Source organism: Orycteropus afer, unplaced genomic scaffold (assembly GCF_000298275.1).
Source record: "Orycteropus afer afer isolate SDZICR_OR568_19922 unplaced genomic scaffold, OryAfe1.0 scaffold00432, whole genome shotgun sequence".
NCBI classification, from domain to species: domain Eukaryota; kingdom Metazoa; phylum Chordata; class Mammalia; order Tubulidentata; family Orycteropodidae; genus Orycteropus; species Orycteropus afer.
In genome coordinates, this window is record NW_006922019.1 from 1157080 (window position 1) to 1180667 (window position 23588).

At 41.2% G+C, this 23588-nt stretch overlaps 1 protein-coding gene across 1 annotated transcript in view; it reads left to right on the forward strand.

The window, feature by feature from the left end:
- The first annotated feature begins 1174 nt into the window (after positions 1–1174).
- TAMM41 (TAM41 mitochondrial translocator assembly and maintenance homolog) overlaps positions 1175–23588 on the forward strand; it is a 99972-nt gene continuing 77558 nt past the window's right edge. Inside the window, exons 1-4 of the mRNA XM_007954116.2 lie at positions 1175–1309; positions 4474–4656; positions 8792–8884; positions 19295–19445. Coding sequence (XP_007952307.1) covers positions 1175–1309; positions 4474–4656; positions 8792–8884; positions 19295–19445 — 562 coding nt within the window. The remainder of the gene's footprint in view (positions 1310–4473; positions 4657–8791; positions 8885–19294; positions 19446–23588) is intronic.

Sequence of the window (23588 nt, forward strand, 5' to 3'; positions counted from 1 at the left end):
ATTGTTTCCATGCCTCTTTGGTTTTCTTCATTATTATTTGATCCAGACAAGGAGAGAAAAATTGTTGCATCTAGATAGTCACTTGCAAGCTTCTAAGGCCCCAGTCAGTACTCACCAGAGTAGGTCGTAGAACATTGTTTTTGTGAAGTATATTATGCCAACTGAGCTTGACATTTGGTATTACTGGTAATGCAGTATTGTGTGTGTAAAATTGTTTATCTTTGTTCTCTGTACTTCTTGTGCACCTCTCTATGGAATATTTTTATACCTATCACCTGATTTGAAAAAGCCTTTAATTAGAAGAAAACACACCCAAATCTTAATGGTCATTATTTCCAGATGGTGGAATTGGGTATGATTTTTATTTTGACTTTTTCTAAAACTTCAAAATCTAATGCAATTTTGGAATGTACTAAATGCCACTGAACTGTACACTTTAAAATAGTTAATTTTATGTGATGTGAATTTCATCTCAATTTTTTAAAATTGTCTGTAATGCATGCGCATGGCTTTGTAATAATTTCCTTACATGTGATTGAAGGCAAGAACGAAAAAAGGACTTTTAGGGAGGAGATCTGGTGGCCTAGTGTCTAAGGCATTTGACTGCTAACGAGAAGGATGGCGGTTCAAACCACCAGCCACTCCTCGGAAGGAAGGTTGGGCAATCTACTTCTGTAGTGATACTGCCTCGGCAACCCGAGGAGGGGTCGTTGGTGAGGCCGGTCCGACTCCAAGGCAAATAACAACAATGATTTGCCCAAACAAGTCTCACGGCCAGCATGCAGTGCGCTCCTCCGACCACCAGGGGTTACTATGACGCTAACGTCCCCACATGCGGGCGAGCGCCGTCTCTTTGAAGCGCGTGTGCGTGCGAAAGGCAGGGCCAGAGGCAACTACAGGGCCGGCGCGACAGCCACCCTCCCAACCCCACCCCTGATCCTACCTCGGCATTCGCATTTCCCAATCTTAGTTAGGACTGCTGGACCTTCTTAAATCCTTGCCAGTGCCACGGCCTCTTTCTCTCCTCTACAGGTCCCTGCTATGCCGGCAGTACTCAGACTTCCATTTCCCCACTTTTAGTCTCCTGCCCCAGTATTTCTTTGCCCAGTATCTCTACCTCGCCCTATTGTCCTCTGTTCCGCTAAAGGGTCCCATGTCTCCGAACCTCGGCCCCATGGTGCTGCAATCGCTGCCGAGTTCGGGGGTGGCCTTCCGCAAGATCCTGTCATACTTCCCCGAGGAGCTGAGCCTCGCTTTCGCCTATGGCTCCGGGGTGTACCGCCAGGCGGGGCCCAATGCAAACCAGAAGGTGAGGCCGGACCCTCCCCCTGAAGCTTCTGGCTCAGCCCCACGCCCGGAATCTGCCTGTTCCTCACGGGTTACTTTTTGCTTTCCATCGCTTCACAGCCCTAGAGCGGCCTGCCGGCCCAGCGCACTCCATGTGACAACAAAGTACATACTTTACAAAGTGTTAACTAGTATATCGAGAGCGAGAGCTGAGTTTTGAAGGACAAGAGTACACTTTGAGTTAGAGCAAGAGATGCAACTAGGCGGAGGCAAAAGGCGATGAAAAGGCAAGATGGAAAAAAGGACAGGTTCTAGCTCAGTCTTAGGAGGAGCTCTGGTGGCATAGTGCCTAAGACATTTGACTGCTAACCAGAAGGCTGGCGGTTCAAATCCACCACCCACTCCTTTGAAGGAAGGTTGGGCAATCTATTTCCGTAGTGCTACCGCCTCGGAAACCCAAGGAGGGGTCACTATGAGTGTGTCCCACACGAGGGTATGTGACAACAACAGCTCAGTCTTGGTTAAACGATGGGATTTTCTGAGGAGCTTAAAAAATACTGATCTAGAGATTCTGATGTAATTTCCCTGGGCTTCGGGAATTTAAAAACCTTTCTAGGTGATTCTAGTGTGCAGCCAAGTTTGAGGGTCACTTCTATACCTGTAGAAGAAAATACAAAATTGTTCTGTTGATTCCTGGAAGCTGACAGACTGCTGCTTGGTAGGGCCAAGGCAGGTGCAGTGAAGGTGATTGACAGCACAAGGTGGTGGTTACCAGTACATTTATTCATATTAAGTACATCTAACAAGGACCTAGGAGCTATGGTGGTGTAGTGCCTAAGGCATTTGACTGCTAACCAGAAGGCTGGTGGTTCAAACCCACCAGCTACTCCTCAGAAGGAAGGTTGGGCGATCTGCTTCCGTGGAAGGGTTGCTATGAGTCGGATTGACTGGATGGCAGTGAGTTTGTTTTTTTTTTTTTTTTTTTTGGTAACAAGGGCTTACTTGGGAGTAGGTAAACCAAACCCATGGTGGTCACCCTTTATAGCACAGAGTAGAACTGCCCCCATAAAGTTTCCAAAGCTGTAAATCTTACAAAGGCTGACTGCCTCATCTTTCTCCCACAGAGTAGCAGATGGGCTTGAATCCCCGACCTTTTCATTCAATTGAGCGCTTTAACAACTGTACCACCAAGGCTCCTTGGGACTAGGTACAGCATTGTTAATTCTTAAGAGTGCTGAGGGCCAACAATGCCAGTAGCTGTGAGGGTACACATTTCCTTGTGACTGCAAAATTCAGGGTACAGATTGCAAAAGAACCTTTTGGATTTGGATTCTTGGGCTGCAGTTTTGTCATCTAATTAAAGTTTGCCTATTCATTTCCTAAGACGCTCTGGTGGTGTAGTGGTTAAGGTATTTGGCTGCTAACTGAAATGTTGGTGGTTTGAATCTATCAGCTGCTCTGTAGAAGAAAGATGAGACGGTTTGCTTCCATAAACGTTTACGGCCTTGGAAAGCCAATGGAGGTTGCTGTGAGTCAGAACTGACTTGATGGCAGTGTTTCTTGGTGAGGCTATCCATGTTTTTCTTGGACATCCTGTTTCCCACTTACACTGTTTCATTGATATTTTTCTTTAAATTGGCAATAATTTATGAGAAATCATACGCTGAATGTGTTAGTTGTTTTTCCTAAAACAGTGACATAAATACAGAAAGAAATTTTTTTATGTTTCCCCATGACCCACCCTAAATCTTCTTAAATATCACCAGGGGTTTGTGGATCACATGGTAGGAAACAGAGCAGGCTGGAGCCTCCTGATTCTATAGTCACCTCTTTGTTTTCTGTGAAGCTTCTCCTTTTTGCAGACTGGCATTCTTTCCAGGAAAAGGTCTTTCGTTCACCTTCACCCTAAGTCCCTACATTCAACTTAAGAAATCTTGGAGGTTCTAACGCCTAAATTTCAAATCAGACCTTTCTCTTAGTGCCTGGCACAACTTTTCATTTCTCAAGGAACTCTGGTGGTGTAGTGGTTAAGGCATTTGGCTGCTAACCAGAAGAATCAATCTGCTTCTGTAGAGATTTACAGCCTTGGAAACCCAGTGGGGGTCACTATGAGTCAGAATTGAGTCTATGGCAGTGAGTTTGGTTTTGATTTTTCAGTTCTTGAGTTCTTACAGTAACCTCTATCAGGCTTCCATGCTTTTAGACTTCCTTGCTCCACTCAGCTCTTCTGTGGGAACGTTTCTTAACATGGCAAACAGCCTCCCCATGGTCTCACAATTCCCTTGCTTGTATTCTGTCCCAGCCATATAAACTGAAATGTAGCTTCCAGAACATGCCTGATGATGTTCTCATATCCACAGGAGCAGTTTCCTCTAACAGAATTCCCTCCCCCTCCCCGTGTTTCCCTTAGTACTTCCTCCAAGTACTAGGTGGTAGTCATTCAGTTGCACGTTCTTCAAGACTCAGATTTATCATCTCTAGGAAAATTTCTCCTTTCAGTTCTCCTGACCCAGCCCCATTCTGAGTGTTGTTAGTGCATTTTACATCCTCTTAAGGCAATTTACAGTTGAAATGTCTATTCTCCCCTAATAGACTCAGCTCTTTACCCCTAGCCCAGGACATAGCAGAGGGACTAACTCATTTTAAGTGCTCAGTGAGTGTTTAGTGAATCTGTAAGAGCTAAAATAAGTTGCTTTCCTTTATGTAATATTTCATAGAGTTTTTCTACATGGAAGAGAAGTAGAGCATACTTAGCTACATGTAGCTGCATGCACAGAGTAGTGGTTATGTGCACGGAATTTGGGCCCATACTACTTGGGTCTGCCATTCACTACCTGTGTGTCCTTGGGCAAGGACCTTACTCTGCCTTGGTTTCCTTTCCTATAAAATGGGGATAGTAATAGTGTTTTGAGGATAAAATGAGTTCCTGTTACACAATATATGAAGTGTTTAGAAGAATACCTGGGATAACATAATACATGTTAAGAGAATGTTTGCTGTTGTTATTTGTATTGATGAAAACAAAGCTCAGTTTAGTTCCAAAGACTTGTTTAAATCTCTGAGGAGAATCTCAAGTTTTCTGACTATTAATTGTAAAGTCATCATGCAGATTTTGACTCAGTTTTCCACTCTTATCTTGGTATCGTTCTAGGAATTAATACTGAGATCATCCTCTTTTCTTCACAGAATCCCATGTTGGACCTTGTGTTCACAGTAGATGACCCTGTTGGATGGCACTCAAAGAACTTGAAGAAAAATTGGAGCCATTATTCTTTCCTAAAAGTTTTGGGACCCAGGGTTATCACAGCTGTCCAGAATAACTTTGGTGCTGGAGTTTATTACAATCCATTGATAAAGGTTGATGGTAGGGTAAGTGGCTGTAGACCTTTGTCTTGACTTGGATAGGGACTTGCATAGACCCCTTAACTTTTGCTACTAGAATACTAGCTAAATATATGTGTTCTTGCAGTCACGAAATATTCAAGGTCCTGCTGGATGTCTTAAACCCAGGGGCAGAGTAGTAACTGTAATTTTCAGCTTCCCTTGATTGGGATTGCAGTATGAGAAGGTGTTGGGTGTTAACTGTTTTATTTTTGTCTTAACCCAAACCCACTGCCATTGAGTCCATTTTGACTCATTGCAACCCTATAGGGCAGAGCAGAACTGCCCCATAGAGTTTCCAAGGTTGTAAATCTTTGCAGAAGCAGACTGCTTCATCTTTCTCCTGCAGAGTGGCTGGTGGGTTCAAACCACTGAGCTTTTGGTTAGCAGCTGAATGCTTTAACCACTATGCCACCAGAGCTGCTTGCCTTTGGCCAAGTGGTTCTCAGATTTTAGTGTGCATCACAATCACCTGGAGTGCTTGTTTGAAGCACAGATTTCTGGGGTGGGGCCTGAGATTCTGCATTTCTAACAAGCTCCTCAGTGATGCATAGGCTGCTGGTCTGGGGTTCATCTGTTAAAAACCACTGGTGTGATCAGTGGAAGGAATAGGCAAGCCCATTTAGGTTAGAGTGATGATTAATCATATCTCTAAAGAGGAGCAGACATCCCTAGGAAGAAATTAGAAGTAAGGAGGATATCACAGGTGGTCAGCAGCATGTGGGGCCAAATGATAGGAACCTCTTGGTGCTAGCTGGTGGGTAGAATTTAGTAATAGTGGTGTTAGAGAACAGGTAAGGTGCATGGATCCCAGCAGATGGGTTGTCTGACAGCAGGAACACTGTGGGACTGTTCTTTGGATAAAGAGCTGCAAAGAGAACCAATGGGGACTAAGTAGATGCTGCCTAGAGATTAGCTAGGCTAGGGATGACATACAGATTTCACCGGCTTTCCTAGCTCTCATCAGTGCTCCTAATGGCTTAGAACAGTCACACTTTGATGTGCGTACAGGTCACTTGAGGGTCTTGTTAAAATAAAGTTTCTGACTCAGTTGGTTTGGGATGGAGCCTGAGATTCTGCAGGTTTTACAAGCTCCCAGGTGATGCTGATGCTACTCGTTGAAGGACCACACTTTGAAGAGAAGGAGGTTAGAGTATTGACTTGAGAAGGATTTTCAAAGAGTAGAAATGAGTGCTGTAGTTGATTGATGATATCTGCATAGTTGTGGGCCTTGTACAGTGAAACCTGTTAGAGCTATTTGATGTATCTGCCTTGTTTTTCGGGGTCTCATAAATTTTCTGCCTTGGATAAGATGCAGTCTTACCTCTTTACTACTTCTCATTTTAGTGGAAGACACCTGAGTTGTCCTTCCTGACCAGTTTCCATATTACACAGGTCTGGCTTTTGCAGGTTTTACTATATTTGCTTTTTCTGGTTGTGGTCCACTCTTACCCCACCTGCATTTTGCAGATGATGAAACTGAAGTTTGCAGTGAGGAAATGATTTCATGAGGTTGTGCAGCTAGTAAGTGATGGGCCTCCTGTCTTAGGGTTCTCTAGAGAAACAGAACTAGTGAGGCATATATGGTAAAAATTGCAAAAGCTGGAACCTGTGTAAGGTAGAAACTTGTCAGAGAAGGAAAACTCAAGATATTTTCTACAAAAAAAGTAACAGAAATGTAGTAAGACTGCATCCTGTCAAAGGCAGAAAACTTGTGAGACCTGGAAAAACAAGGCAGTCCCAACAAATTTTAGCACTCACAGTTTTCACTATGTATCTGTGTGCGTGTGTATATATGTTGTATATGTACATATATATGTTTGTGTGTGTGTGTGTGTGTGTATAAATTATGGATTGATGCCCTGCTGGAAACTTAATCTCCCTATTAGAAAACAAGGGTACCAAGTGTGTTGCATAGCAACCAAATATCTATATCTGTATCTATATCTATCTATCTATCTATACACACACACACACACACACATATATCTATCTATCTATCTATATATATATATATAGAAAAAAAATTGGTTGATCTACTTCAAAGGATTGGCTCACAGTATTGTGAAGGGATGGCAAGTCCCAAATCTGTAGGTCAGGCAGCAGGCTGAAGACTTCTGCAAGTTTTCGTCCCAAGATCAGGTGATGGGAAGAGAGAGAGAAAGAGATGCCAAAATACCTATTTATGGTCTAAAGACAGACCATACCCTAAGAGAACTCCCCTTTCAACTGATTACATTAGATTACCTTATGGAAGGTGATTATATTACATTGCATTATGGAATAGCAACTAAACTAGTTACTTGCCCAAAGCACTGGGAATCATAGCTTAACCAGGTTGCCACATAAAATAAACCATCATGCTCCCCTTGAACTTAGAGCCCAGTAATGTTTCCATTGCCTCCTAGTTATTACTTGGCTGCAGCCAAGAAAGGATTTCTGCAGTATTGAGTCTAGAGTGGAGTGAATATGGTAGCTTTTTAGCACAGCCTTCTGCATCCACTTTAGTCACACAAGACATGTAGGTTTGTTCTTTCTCCATGATAAATATTATACTGAGCCTATTCTAATTAGTAGTTTTCAAACAGTATTATAAGCTCCAGTAACCAAAGGTTTAGGCATAATTATATGCCAAAGGGACAGTACTTTTTAATTGAAATTCTTTAGCTACTTTTTAGATATGTGCAGCGTGAAAATGGTGTTTGGATATCGGAGCTCATCACAGTGGGTCCAGAGGCATTTGCTGATGCAAATGGGATTCTGTGACCTGGAAGAATTACATCCAGAATTTGTCAGTTTCCTATTAAAGTGAGCATGACCATGTGTTTAGCACTGATAAAGAGGTTTTCTTTTAGGATGTTGTTTTTTAATTATAAAATATTTGAAATACTCAATAGCAAGAGAGAAATTCACTATGTAACGGATATCAGTGAAAACTTTTAATTGATGAAAATTTCTTGTACCTGGTGGTAAAAAACAATGTTGGAAGACCAGACTAAAATTCTGAGACCTGATTTTGGCTCTGCTACTAATAGTGTCACCTTGGGCATATTATGTGTTCTATCTCGGCCTTGGGTTTCTTATTTCCCAAATGAGGAGACTGAACTACATCATTGCTTCTCAGTTTATCTGTGGTGAAGGAACAGTTTTTTTGTTGTTTTTTTTAAATACTGATTCCTGGAGGACCAATACTAGTTAGCCTCTAAAAGCCATTCAGCCTTTAACATCATTAGCATAGTGATCAACTCACCTCACCGTAGTGCCTAAGGCACTTGACTGCTAACCGGAAGGCTGGCGGTTCAAACCCACCAGCCACTCCTTGGAAGGAAGGTTGGGCAATCTACTTCCATAGTGATACTGTCTCAGAAACCCACGGAGGGGTCACTATGAGTTGGGTCTGACTCGACCGCAAATAACAACAACAACACCAACACCTCACATACCTGAAGAGCCAGGTCTGTCTTGGGTACAAAACATGTGTAAATGGTTTTGGTGGAGATGTGTGTTTTTACCAGGGCTTTGAACCAGTTCTTCCCAATTCAATCATAGCCAACAAAGTGACATTAGTACAAACCCAAATGTAAAATGTGAGTGTACCAGAACAATAACCAGGAAAAATTATGGGTCGATGCCCTGCTGGAAACTTAATCTCCCTATTAGAAAACAAGGGTACCAAGTGTGTTGTATAGCAACCAAATATCTTGACCAGCACAGTCAGAAGCTGGTGCCTGGCTCGAAGATGGTGGCCGACCTTGCCACTTTGAACGTGTGGCATTCTCCATAGTGCTGGCAATAATCCGATCTCCTACATCAGGCTCCTGAAAGGGCTCACTCTGCCTCTTCCAAGTCTTTGATTGCAGACTTTGACCCACAATTGTTGTTCTGATTGTTGTTCTGGTGTACCCACATTTTACAAATTTGAGTCTGTTCTGATTTCACTATGTTGGCAATATCTGAACTGGTTCAAAGCCCTAGTTTCTACAAAGTAGGCATTTTAAGTGGCTTTGGAAATCAAGGTACTACTCTGGGTAGGAATTTGATCTGTTTCCTTTTATTTTTTAGAGTGCCTACATTACAGTGTAGTAGTTTGCTCTTTTCCATGCCCATTTCTTTTCTTTTCTAGCTTATCAAGTATGGGGTTATTAGCACTAGTATTCTGATTGAGGATCTCCTTACCTGGAATAACCTGTATATTGCTGGACGACTCCAAAAACCGGTAAGTGCTTTGTGGGCTGCCACATTAAGGATGCCTCCCCTTTCTGAGGGGACCCTAGGTGGCACAGTTAAGGGTCTACCTACCAGATGAAAGATTGACAGTTACAAGCCTACCCAGAGGCACCCTTGAAAGAAAACAATAAAAACCCAGTTGCCATTGAATCAGTTTGAACTCATGGCGACCCCATGTGTTTTAGAGTAGAACTGTGCTCCATAGAGTTTTCAATGACTGTGAGCTTTAGGCAGTAGATCGCCATACCTTTCTTATGAGGACTGAAAGATCACAGCCATTTAAAACTCTATGGAGTGCAATTAATGAACCCACACCTGTGGCTTCCAGCCAAACAAAAGACAGGCATATGAGTTGAACATTTACCTGAGGGAGATACACTCCTTGGAGAGAACAATCAGGGGAGAAAGAAGGGCTGCTTATGCACAGGGAGACAGCTCAGGGGGCAGGAGTGCATGGAGGGCTGGACATAGGAAAGAGGTAACTATGGGGAAGAAGTGAGAGGGGAGCTGTTGCATTGGGGTAAATTGTAGTCAATGTCATGAGACAAAGTATATGTGAACTGCTGTATGGAAAGTGAATTTGCTCTGTAAATTTTCACCCAAATCACAATAAAAAAAAAAAAAAAAAAACAGAAATAGCTATTTTTCTAAAATAAATAATGCGTGATTGTTGTAAAAAAGAAAAAAAAAAACAACTTTATAGAGTGCAATTAATTGTACATGAGGTCACCATGAATCAGAATCAAGTCAACAGCAACTGGTTTGGAGTCCCTGAATGGCACACAGGGTTAAGTACTTTGGTGTTAACCAAAAGGTTGGTGGTTTGAGTCTACCCAGAGGCATCTCAGAAGAAAGGCTTGGCAACCTGCATCTGAAAAATCAGCCATAGAAAACCCTGTGGAGCACAGTTCTGCTCTGACACACCTGGGGTCACCAGGAGTTGAAATCAAGCCAGTCAACCCAATAGCAACTGTTTTTTTTTTTTTTTTTTTTGGTCACTTCTCTGAACTAGGCCTTACTTTGATTGTTTAGACTGCAACAAGATAAGACTTCAGGAAATAGCCACAAGTTTAAATTCTTTCACCCAAACCAAACCCATTGACATCAAGTCAATTCTGACTCATAGCAACCCTGTAGGATAGAGCAGAACTGTCCCAATGGGTTTCCAAGGCTGTAGATCTTCATGGAAGCAGACTGCCCCATCTATCTCCCATTAGATTCCTCTGCTTCCTATAAAATCCACTGCTAAACAATATCCAGCTATTTCCCACACTACTCTTGCCCTCTCCCTAAAGATTCTTTAACTCTCTGCCAAAGAAGCAAAGAGGCTGCATCTTCTGACCTCTTCTAACCCTAAAAGAGAAAGACAGAATCACCATCAGTAGCCCAAGGCCTATCCCTGTGAGGCCAGACATGCTGCCTCCCTGTAGCCCTTTCACCAACCCTGACACCAACCATTCCTCCCACAGCACCTACCACTTCTTTACTGGGTTCAATAATTCACTGCAGTGGCCACACAGAACTCACAGATTATGGGGTTTATTAGGAAAGCACCAGACTACAATTCAAGTTCAAGAACAACACTCAGTCTCAGCCTGCCATCTCTCAGCTGACAGTTTCTCTCAGTCTCTCTCCCAGCAGTGTGTGTCTCTCAAGGTCTTTCTCAGTAGTGCGTATCTCTTGCATTTCTCACAGCAGTGCATGTCTCTCGTGTCTCTTCTCAGCAGCATTTGTGTCTCATGTCTCTCAGGAGCATGTTTCTCTCAGCAGCACGTCTTTTTCAGCCAGCAGTCAGAGAGACTCCTTTTGAGTCTGGCAGAGTGGCCAAATAACCAATCCCAACATCAGAATTCTATACACCCGAAAGAGAGTGAACTTCCCAGAAAAGTACTTGTGCTATGCTCAACAGAAATACCCCAGGTGGATAACTTTAACAATCAGGAGCTACTCAGTTTCTCATGGCAAATTCTATCATGGAGTTTACAAAGACTTATGGCTGGAAAAGCCACACTATGTAATTTACTACACCACACTGTCTGAACTGATCAGGCTCAGATTCCATTTACTTGGCCTGGGATAGGATGGCAAAGGGTCAGGGAACCTCTGTCAGCATAACGCAGATTACCTTCTTTTCTAGGATGTGAGTGCCATGAGGATACTGCCTGGCACATAGTATTGTGTCATTGTTGTTATGTGCCGTCGAGTCGGCCCCAACTCATAGCGACCCCTCCTTGGGTTTCCAAGGCGATATCACTACGGAAGTAGATTGCCCAACATTCCTTCCGAGGAGTGGCTGGTGGGTTTGAACCGCCAGCCTTCTGGTTAGCAGTCAAATGCCTTAGGCACTACATAGTAAGCAGTCAGTAAATATTTGTTGAGTAAATGAATGAACCAGGTAGCCATTAATTAAATTATCCTCCTCAGGACAGTGGTGACATCAGCTATAACTTTACCTCATTTGGGACAGTTAAAGGATGTTGTGGAGACTAGGCTTTTTCTTGGTCTCTAATAGAAACATTAAACAGGAAAAAAGTGGGAAGAGACTCTCACTTTTAACAAGTATTTGCAAATATCATGTTTCTTCCTTTTTGCAGGCATTTCTATTTTATGAGAAAGGATTATTTCATAGTTTAAGAACTTCAGAAGATAGTCACAGTAGCTAATCTCATGCACTTGGCACAAAAAAGAAATACTTCCTTGTGATAGCATAGGATCTAGAGCCCCATAGGAGGGTATGTGGATTGTCCCCAAGCGTCTCCCACAGTGACTCTGATGCTCTTCCTTTTATAGTCAGTTATGGCAAAAAAATATTAGGGATTTCTACAATCTTAACTGACTTGATTTATGTCATAAAAATCTTTTTATGGGCTGTTGAGATTCTTTTGCCTTACACCTGGGCTTAAAATTTAATAGTGTACCTTATTAAAATGTCCAGGAAATCTAGAAACACTGGATCTGGGTGGTGGTTATATGGGTATATGCATATGCAAAAATTTCTCAAGCTGTACCCTTAAGACTTGTGCATTTTACTGGAGGTAATTGTTTAGTAAAAATATTCTTTAGAAGTCCAGAAGCAATAGGCTTACTGACATAATTTCATGTCCAAATAAATGAATTTCTTTAGAGTAGATAACTAGTAAACCCCATAATTAAATAAATAAATGCAGTTGAAAATTTGTTAAGTATGCATTTTCTTTCCAGTGGGTTTTTTTTTTTTTTTTGTACTTTACAAAATATTAGCTTGATGGGAAGAGTAATGAACATGGGATTTGAAGTCTGGATATCCATTCCTGCCATTTATTAGCTATTGATATGAACTTGAGCGACTTGTTTTATCTTTCTGAATCTCAGTTAATTTAGCTATAGAATGGAATAGGAATACTTGCCCTGCCTTCTTCATAAAGGTACAACAAGTTGCAACCAAAGTAGTAATGCTAGAAATAACACAGGTGTTTCAGAATCAGACAGACCTAAGATATGGATTCCAGTTCAGACACTGCCTGGTTGTGTGATCCTATACCCCTGACTCAGTCTTCCTGAGCTCTGGTAGACCCTCATCTGAGAGTGAGGCTAATGACACAGACCCCAGAAGGGTTCTGAAATGCCTGACACTTAGTGACACTCAGCAGATCATCTTTGCCTTCTCTGTCCTGGCACATATCGGAGTTACTTAGAGATCAAATGAATGTGAAAATGTACTCTTTTCTGTACTATGCTTTATGCTTGTTGGATCTGATTCATCGTGACCCCTCCTTGGGTTTCCAAGGCGGTGTCATTACGGAAGTAGATTGCCCAACCTTCCTTCCGAGGAGTAGCTGGTGGGTTTGAACCGCCAGCCTTCTGGTTAGCAGTCAAGTGCTTTAGGCACTACGCCACCAGAGCTCCTCCTGAAAAAAGAAATAAGCTTTAGAAATTGAAATGCCATGAAATCTTAGACTCTAAGCCCTGGAAATAACCTCAGATTTTATCTAAATATCATACATATATTCTTATAAAATCAAAATAGCAATACGAGACAGGTAGTAGTAGCTATAGTTACATCTTGTAAAACTACATTCCTCACCTAACTTGGAATTCATCTAGAGAAAAGAAAATGTAACTGATACCAATAACTCTCCCTTAGGCTTACTAACCTTGCAGCAAGAAAATTAAGCTGACTATCTTAAAAATCATTTGAAGGTGTTGAACATACCCAAGATAAAGAAGAAAAAAATCATGCCCCGTTTCCCTCTCCAGTGGAAATCACTATTCATCAGCTTCATGTCCACCCTTCCAGAGAATTCTCAGTTAATTATCTTTAAACTATTTTTACCTCTAGGTGGCAGCAAATATTAATCAAACCTGATAAAGGAACAAATCCAAGATACGGTGGTAGCACTTGGATAAGGAAAATGCGTGAAGGTCTTAAGAATTATGAGTGTGAATTTTTTGTATGTGTTTTAAAAGGAGTTAGATAACATTTTATTGTCTAAAGCTCCAAAAGTGTCCAGTATATTGCCAGTTGAATTAGAATTTCTCAATCACTAGCAATTTAAATTTGTAAAAGGTACATAAAGGACATTTCTGGAAAAGTAGAGTGTAAATTAAATTTTTATGATACTTTTGCATAAACTTCAGTCATAATTGAAAAGATACTACATTTTTATTAGTAGTACAGCCTTAAGTTTCTGAATAAAGAAGTAAAGAACCATGAAACTTAAAATCCTGTGTATAAAAGAACACTTTGGCCAATCTTTTTTTAAGTCAGAAGAACTCCAGAGTAACATTAATAGCTGTTTCCCTGATTTATTTAACATAAGTTTGGATTTTTGTATATCACATTATTTTTGGTATATAGATAATTTTGCTTTGAAGTTTTAAAGCATTCATATTGACATACAGCAGTATTTTTGCCACTTTGCTTAGAAGATTTTAATTTAATTTAACTAACGTGTTCATTATGATTTATTTTCTTTCATTTGCTACTATTGTAGATTTGAGGAGCTCTGGTAGAGTAATGCCTAAGGCACTTGACTGCTAATCAGAAGGCTGGCGGTTCAAACCCACCAGCCACTCCTCGGAAGGAAGATGGGTAAATCTACTTCCGTAGTGATACTTCCTCGGAAACCCAAGGAGTGGTCCCTATGAGTTGGGTCCAACTGGACGATGGCACATAACAACAACAACAGTGCTTTCCTACAGGTCACTATGAGTCAGAATTGACTCAATGACCATAGGTTTTTTGGTATTGTACCTTTATTTTTTTAATAACAGCTTTATTGAAATAATAATTCATGTATCACATATTCCATTTGTTTTTAGTCTATTCAGAGTTGTGTAGCCATCACAATATTTTAGCTTTATTGGTTTAATTTTTATAGATGGAAAAATCCCAGCCACATAAAAAAGCTCTGAACTGGGAGTTGGAAAACCTGGCTACTATCTGGCTCTGCACAGCTGTGAGCAAATCTTTGGGCCTCTAGCCTTTGAAATGCAAAGATTGAGCCATTCATTTACTTATTCAAAAGACAACTCGTTTTCTTCCCCGTGTAAGCCAAAGGAATTAAAAAAAAAGACACCACATTGCATATTCTCCAAGAGACCACAGTCCAACCAGCAGATCATTAACAAGGCTTCATCCAGCTCCCTGTTCCGTGTTTTCTCTTCTTCCTCAAGCAGTGGCCATTTGGAATAGTTACCCTTTCTGATCATTTGGGTGGAAAATTCTGTGGGAAGTAACATTGGGTTAGTGACAGTATTTGAACACTAGGTAGGGCTGTGTTCTTTGTGGCTTTAGCTTCACTCTTTGCAATTTAAGTCCTTCCTTCAAGTGACTGGGTATAGAGGAGACCACATGTGACTTTTTCCTTTTTTCTGTTTTGAAAGGTACTCACAAATCTCTCTAGTAGACTTTTGAAAGTCCCTTCAAACGTTGCCCCTTCCTCTCTCCAGTAAAGATTTTCTCGTGTCAGTAGTGCTAATGTTATCTATGCAGTTCAGGTCAGGGCATTCATAGCAAGATACAAACAGCTATTCACAAATCTGAGGACTTTCTTTTTTTCCCAGGCCTCTCTGGCAGTGTCCCAAGAGTTCATTGGCTTTTCACTCTGAACAACAAAATAGCAGTGCTGCAGAGACAAGTTCCTAGTTCACCTTACGTTGAAGAACCAGATCAACACAATAGCAGAGTCTTCCGAATTGACATTTTTCCTTTGCGTAAGGATATATTTTTATTTTCACTCTCGTAATCTTAAATAGCAAACAGACTGCTTTTTTAACCTAAGTAGAACAACTTTTTGGAGAACAAGTGTATTTTGTTGAATAGGAAAATGTCCCCAAACATATTCTTTTCTTTGCATCTTTGATTTGTCGGCATCTCATATAGCTTCTGACTTCATTGAACGGCTGTGAAAGCCACCCAAAAGAGAGAGAGGGAGAAGGGTTATTTAGAAGGACCTGGTGAACACAGAAGAAGGATGGGAGTTTGGAAGTAAGCAGGTATCCCAGGATTGTGGAAGAATGCTAGAAAAGAGTTGAGGGGCTGGGGGGCTAGGGGCCAGGTCTGGGTATGCTTCTCTGGGGGATATTATTTTAACCCCTCTGGGCCTCAGTTTTCCCATTAGTAAATGAGGAGGTTGGATTAAATACTCTTTTGAAAACCCTCTTAAATCCATAATTCTATAAGGAATAAAAGGTTTGCTAAAATTATTCAAGGAATAAATATAGGAGTTATTTAAAAAAATAAATAAACCTCACTGCCATCAAGTCAATTCCGACTCATAGTGACCCCCTTTGGGTTTCTGAGGCAGTAAATCTTTATGAAAGTAGGTTGCCCAGTCTTCCTTCTGTGGAGTGGCTGGTGGGTTTGAACTGCCAACCTTCTGGTTAGCAGTCAAATGCCTTAGGCAGTGTGCCACCAGAGCTCCTTCAGGAGTTATTTGGGACCCTAAATTTTGTTTTTAATAATCTTTCAAAACACAAAGTTAACCAGAAAAGATGGCTAACTGAATATATGAGAATAAATACTATATTTGGAGTTGTATTTGCCAAGTAGAGGGTGGCAACCCTGATTTTTTGCATCAACTCATTGTGCAACCTTGGGCAAGTCATGCTCCTAAGGTGCTTCTTGGTTTTACTCTCTGCAGTTGATTGCAACAGTAGTAAACTCAGAATGTGCTGCAAGGCTTAATTAAGGGCTATTAACTGGCAATTACAAGGGAGACGTGGTAGTATTGAATCAAGCTGCTTACCTAACATTAAAGTTTGTCCATAAGAAAATTCCCTTAGAGAAAAAGTGGGTGAAAGAAAAGTAAAGGTAGAATTCAGGTTCTTAAATGTCATTTGTTAAATAGTTATATAATTTAGAATAATGCTTGTTACAATCAATGAGAAAAATGAGAGAAGAAATTGTACCTTGGGATAGACATCATTCTTCACTTTCTTGGCTTTCTAATTTTATTTTGAAGTTTTCTGTAGCGTGTCTTTTGTGTGCCATCTTCATATTGTAAGAAATTATCTATAATTAACAAACCCCAGTTTCCATGGTGGAAGGACAATTTCGTGTCAGCACTAAATGGTTTAGAGATGGTGGTTGTATTTTTTTTTTTTTCAATTTTTATTGTGATTTGGGTGAAAGCTTCAGAGCAAATTCAATTTCCATGCAGCACTTCATATACATTTTGTTTCATGACATTGAGTGCAATTTTCCACAATGTAACAGCTCTCTTCCCACTTCTTCCCTGTCGTTACCTCCTCCCTGTGCCCTTCTTTCTTATTGCATTCCCCAGCTGTTTGCCTGTGCAAACACTGCCTTTGTGTTCTCCCAAGATTGACCGATTGAACACTCTAAGGAGTGTATCTGCCTGATGTAAATGTTCACCCTATATGCCTGTCTGTTGTTTGGCTGAAGGCCACAGGAATGAGTTCAGTTCCAGACCTGAAGGGTAAGTAGGAGCCATAGTCTCGAGGGTCTCGCTAGACTCTGTCAGACCAGCAAACCTGTTTTTTTTGTTGTTGTTGTTGTTGTTTTTATAATTTTGAGTTTTGTTCCATATTGTTCTCCTACTTTATCCAGGATCTTCCGCATAGATCCCTTTCTGAGTGATTTGACAGTGGTAGCCGGGTGTGGAGGTTATGTTTTTGTGTCAGCTTGGCTGGGGCTGGTTGAGTGGCTGGGCAGCTGGTGGTAGTTAGTCCCCATGATGAGACTGGCAAACGACTCCATGGTGGGATCTACCACAAGCAGCTGAGTAGCTGCCTTTGGGTATGTGGTCTGCTTCCTGTATATAAGGAGAAGCCTTGGGAATGGTCTCTAGCCTATGGCATGCTTGGACCCTGCATGTAGCCGTGTCATTGCTCAGCAGCCTGCTATGCTCTGCTGACCTTGGGACTTACAATGGACTTAAGTTAATGGCCTGCCATGTGGTTTGGTAACATTGGGACTGTGCCATTTTATTTGTTAGCCTCGCAGCCAGTAGCTGCCTGAGTGAAGAGATGCTTCTAGCTTCAGTGGGCTGGGAGCAACAGGCAGAGCTGAAGCCCAGGGCTGAGAGGCTTTCACCTAGCCCCTAGAGCCTGGCACTTTGAACTTGGACTTAAAGCCTCCAAGGTGTAAGAGAATAAATTCTTGCTTGTTAAGGCCATCCCATTTGTGGTATATTCTTGTCAGAGCGGCAATAGGTAACCAGAACACTGGGCACCATCTAGTTCTTCTGATCTGATGGTCATAGAAGCTGAGGATCGCATGGGATGGCTGTATTTCTGATATATAGGGGTCCTTATTAAGGACTTCTGGTCTCTTTCTGGGAGCTCTGGTGGCATAGTGCCTAAGAAACCCAAGGAGGGGTCGCTGTGAGTTGAATTGACTTGACAGCAGTGAATTTGCTTTTTAGTCCCTTTCTTGTTTAGAAAATTAGTTGGAAACAGCATGATGTTTTAAAAAGATGATGGCAGAAGTGTGAATTGGTACAACCACTCTAAAGAGCATTTGGGCAATTCTACTTCTAAGCATATACCTTAGAGCAGTGGTTCTCAAAATGTGGTTACCTGGGCACTTGTTGGAAATGCACATTGTGGGGTCTCTCCCAGGCCTTCTGAATCTGAAATTCTGAGGTGGGGCCCAGCAATATGACCTCTAAGTGATTCTGAGAACTGCTGGCCCAGAGGAACTCTTGCATTGTGTGCCAGGAAGCACACATACATAGTAAGTGATATACAGTATCACATTTAACCTTCCCAGCCATCTTATGAGCCTGATTCTGCTATTAACCCCAATTTACTGATAAGGAATTATGTCCATTGTCACAGAGCTAGTGAGAAATGGAACTGGGACTTGAGCACATTCTCTTACACTGTTGAGAAGATCTTTAAAGCTCAGAATCTCAGAGCAGACTGGATCCTTTTATATTTTTGTATTTCCTCTTCAAGAGGAGCTGGTAGCCAGTGAAAGGGAAGGGAATCAGTGAACATTTATTAATTAAGCAAAAGGAGCTCTGCTGATGCAGTGCCTAAGGCATTTGACCGCTTACCAGAAGGTTGGTGGTTCAAAACCACCAGCCACTCTGCAGAAGGACTGGGCAATCTACTTCCATAAAGATTTACTGCCTCAGAAACCCAGTGGGCATTGCTATGAGTTAGAATCAACTCAGTGGCAGTGAGTTTGTTTGATAGTATCCTAGACACTTTATATGCATTATCTCATTAAGTCTGTGTAACAGTCTTGTTGCTGTTAGGTGCCATCGAGTCAGTTCTGACACATAGCAACCACACTGCCCAGTGTGACAGTCTTAATGCACATTTATCGTTCTCATTGTAGAGATGAGGACTTAAGTTCAGAGAAGTAATTTGCCAAATTCACACAGCTAGTAAGTACTGGACTTGAAGCCAGACCTATCACCATAACTCACACTCTTTCTACTATACCTAATTTTCTTTTCTTTTTCCTCAGTCAAGTTCAAAATCAGTTTATCTAGAAATCATGAAATAGAACATAAACTGCCCAGGTTATATATAGGCAGGAACAGAGATGAGTTCTAAATAAAGAACTAAAATGCCTTTGGCTCCTAGAAAATTCAGTGGGAAAGAGTGAGATTAGAAAACAATAAAACATTTCTGAAGAACATTTATCTACTCCCTTTCTACTGCTTGCTTTTTCAAAACCCATGATGAGTTTCTGCATTTAGAAGAATATGTTGTTTCCATTGGCATTTTGATCCTTTCCTGTGTTATGATTTCTCTGACTTTGGCACAAAATGGGAGACTCTGGGACTGCTTATTAGAATGCTAATTACTTTTTGTCAGCTGGCCTGATATTCAAGATCTTCAGTGCTAAGAGTTTGGGAGCGTTCCAGTGCGTTTGTAAATCCACAGCTTGAGCAATACTTTTTCTTCTGCATGGTCTGCTGTTTGTTTTATTTTTCAGGTGAAAATCGTAGCAATGAATGAAAATGCCGCTCTTCGGGCTGCCCTCGATAAAAATCTGAAGAGCGCTGTGAACGCTGCTTTGCTTATGCTCCCCGAAAGCTTTTCAGAAGAAGAGCTCTTTATAGAGATTGCCGGACTCTCCTATTCAGGTTAGTATAGTCTGTGTCCGTTTTCGGCGAGGAGGTTTATTGTTTGAAGACTTGCAAAAATCCTGCTCCCTACCCTGGATCAGAATTGCTGCAACTTTAGTTCTGAATTTCATCACTCCCTGAGATGAGGGCATTTGCTTCTTTACTTCCTGGGTCTTCTCTCCAAATCTCTTCAGACATTGCCCAGGTTTAATTTTTCAGTTGTTAATGTTAATTTTTATTTTGAAAAGAATTTAAACTTAAGGAAAAGGCATAAGAATTATACGGAATACTCGCCAATACCCTTTACCAAGATTTACCAGGTTTTTTTTTTTTTTTTTTTAACATTTTACCACATTGTCTTATCATTTGGTTATCAGTGGTTTTCAAATTTTAGCATGAATCAGAATCCACTGGAGGGCTTGTTAAAGCACAGATTGCTGGGCCTCAGCCCCACAGTAACTGATTCTGCAGGCCCAAGAATTTGCATTTCTGACAAGTCTCAGGGGTTGTTGATGCTCTTCCAGGGACCCCACTCTGAGAACCACTCCTGTCAGTATATGCAGATTTTGTAGTTAGGTGTCAGTAGGTTGATTTTCTACTCAAATCTATAAATACGCAATATTATTTATTTTTTTTATGAATATTTAAGAGTAGGTTGCCTGTATCATGCCCTCTTTGACCATAACACTTAAGTGTGTTTTTCTTCGATTATTCTCTTTCACATCCATATTCCAATTTTCAAAATCTAGAAATTCTACAATACTTTCATCCAGTTGACAGTCTATATTCCAAATGTTGTCACTTGTCCTAATAATGTCCTTTATAACATTTTTCCTCTCAGTTATGTGGCCCAGGTGAAGATCACACATTGTATTAAGTTGTCATGTCTCTTTTACCTTTTAATCTGGAACAGTTCCTTTTCCTTTCTTTGTGTGACATGACATTTCTGAAGAACACAAGCCAGTAATGTTTCCCCCTTAGAAATAATGCTTCCGCCCTTAGAAACAAGCTATGGGGAGACATTTGAAGACCATGCAAATGTTCTGCTCCTTATAAAACTTGCTCTCCTAGATTTAGCATCCATTGATGATTCTTGCTAGACCTAGTCTTTACTATGATGGTTACAAAGTGGTGATTTCCCAACTTCATGACTCTTTTCACAGTAAGGAAATGCTATCTCTTCTTCCTTATTCATTTTTTCACTTATCTAAATATTAATTTCCTGTCCCTTGGTTCTTAAACCATTGGTGTTCCTCAGAACTATCAGGGGCTCCTTCAGAAAGGCAAGGGACAAGCTAGGAGGATAGCCCCTGACCCTCCGCTGCTGCATCCAGAGGAGTGCCATCTTTGTGTGCTTCATATATCAGGGTCCATGTAAAACTTCATTTACAAAGAAAAGGCATCTGCTAGTTTAAAAATAGTTTGAAAAACACTGTCTTAAATAAGTACCCTCTTTCCCAACTTTAAGTATGAGTCAAAGAACACCATGGTCAAAACATTGCAAAAACAGTTTACTCATTCTTTGAATCCCAGTGCAGATAAGATTTCGTGGAACTATAATGCCGAAAGAGACTTTACAGGTCTTGTTCTTTAGTCTTTCCAAAATGTGTCTAGCACTGCTACAGCTGCTATTGCAACACTGGAGACAAAGAAGTGAAATAACCTAGGCCTTGCAGTTGCTTCTGACTTCACATGATTTCAGCAAAAGGTGGGTTGGCCATGTACCAGAATAAATGTCCCTACCTACCAAAAAAATAAAACAAACCCCATGCCATCCAGTCGATTCCGACTCATAGTAACACTCATTGGGTTTCCGAGGTGTTAAATCATTTTTTTTTTTTTTTTAATTGTGATTTGGGTGAAAATTTACAGGACGAATTCATTTTCCATACAGCAGTTCACACACACTTTGTCTCATGACATTGACTACAATTTACCCCTCCACTTCTTCCCAGTAGTTACCTCTTCCCTGTGTCCATCCCTCCATCTGAGGCAGTAAATCTTTACGGAAGGAGATTGCCCTGTCTTCCTTCTGCAGAGTGGCTGGTGAACCACCACCTTTCTGGATAGCAGTCAGATGCCTTAGGCACTGCACCACCAGCACTCCTTGGCCCTACCTACAGTGTGTGGGAAATGAGGATCACTTTACTAGAGTAAGTTCCTCTCTTTGCTCCCTTGAAAGAAGATAGATTAGGAGTATTTTATGAAGGGTTGACTTTGTAGAAGAAGATGCAAGACTGTTCTGCACTTTGGCCACACCACTACTACCCCTTCATGTTTTCCCATGTCATCAGCATCAGCAGAGTATCAGGTAGATAAACATGTTTATCTAATGACATAACTGCCTTCATCTATTTGCAGTCTTTGTTAAGTTAGGATTCAAGTTGTTACCAGTCTTAAGAGCCCTGATGGTGCAATGGATTAAGGATTTAACTGCTAACCAGAAGGTCAGTAGTTCGAACCCAGCAGTCACTCCATGGGAGAAAGATGAGACAGTCTGCTTCTGTAAAGATCTACACCCTTGGAAACCCTATGGGACAGTTCTCCTCTGTCCTATAGAGTCGCTATGGGTTGGAATGGACTCAACGGCAGTGGGTTTGGTTTGGTTTTTGGTGATGGAATGGTTAAGCACTTGGCTACTAACCAGAAGGTTAATGGTTCAGACCCACTAGAGGCTCCATGGGAGAAAGACCTGACAATCTGCTCCTGTGAACATTACAGCTTAGGAAACACTATTGGGCAGTTTTGTTTTGTCCTGTAAGGTCACTGTGGGTCAGAATTAACTTGATAGCACACAACAAGAATTAATCAATCTTTAGCTGATTTTGTTTTGCCTCCTGAAAAGACCATGTTTCCTCTGCACTGAGAGACACATGCAAGATGCTAAGTAAATGCTTGCTGACTAATAGCAGTATCATCTTCTGTTTTGCTTATTTTATAATATTTATTAAGGGCTGTTATACCTGAATAGATAGGCAGAAAGACAGACAGACAGATGTTGTGTGCTATTGAATCTATTCCAGCTCATAGTCACAAATAGAAATACCCCATAGTGTTTTCCAAGGCTGTAATCTTTACAGCAGACTGCCGCATCTTTCTCCTGCAGAGATAGTGCTTAACCACTGTGCCACCAGGGCCAGATAGATGGGTAGATAGTCCATCATCTGATCACATAACAGCCCTACTTATTTATTCAACAAGTATGTTTTGTGTGCTTTCAGTGTGTCCTAGGTCCTAGGCATACACTAGTGAATGTAATACAAGTGACACTCCTGCAGTTTACATTCTTGTAGGGAGAGACAGACAAAAAAGAAGTGATCCAGTAATTTCAGGTAGTGGTAAGTGCTATGAAGAGAAGAAAAAAAATCAGACTAAGAGGATAGATGGGTAGTGATTGTGAGGGTAGGGACAATTTTATGATAGATCATCAGGGAAGACCCTCTGAGAAGGTGATATTTGAGATAAGATCTGAATAGTGATAAGAAGCCAGCTGTGGACTGATAGGAGAAGAGCAGTCAGAAACTGAGTTTCTTCCTAAGAGCCAGGTTGCAAACCTTGGTCTCTATTGTCTCTAGCTTCTGCAGCCTCCAGTTTCTCCCATTCCTTAGCTAGTCTCCTCTTGCTTTCTTGCCATTGTATTATTTATTGCTTAACCCAGATTTGAATCTGAAAATTTGGCCAGGTATCCTCCATTACTCCCTGTAATGAGGCTGCCTTCTTTTGCTGTGAATCTCAGGACACAATCCCTGGCAAACCCTCTCCAGCAGGAGTTGATTCCAACTCTGTTTAGCCCCAGCTTATGGATGAGACATTTTCCAAAAGATCTGCTGTAAGTCACTTGTTCACAAATGGCAACATGTTTTCCCATCAAAACAACATTATATATGATGGAAGCAGCTCCAGAAGCTTGATCTTTGCTCCTTTTCCCACAAAAGCGGGCCCTTCTTTGTTTCTTTTAAAAAAAACCAAAGAGGGGGGAATGTTAGAGATATGCCACACCTTCTTGTGTGTCTCTTCCGGGTTCTTCTTCATTCCCTGCTGCCCTGCCCAAGGTCATAAGTGAGTTAAAGGAAGTCGAAACTGAGCTTCCTGCAAGGTGCAAATTTTAAAAGGCAACATAGCTTCTGATAGGTTAACACCCCTTTCTCCAGCTCTGACGTA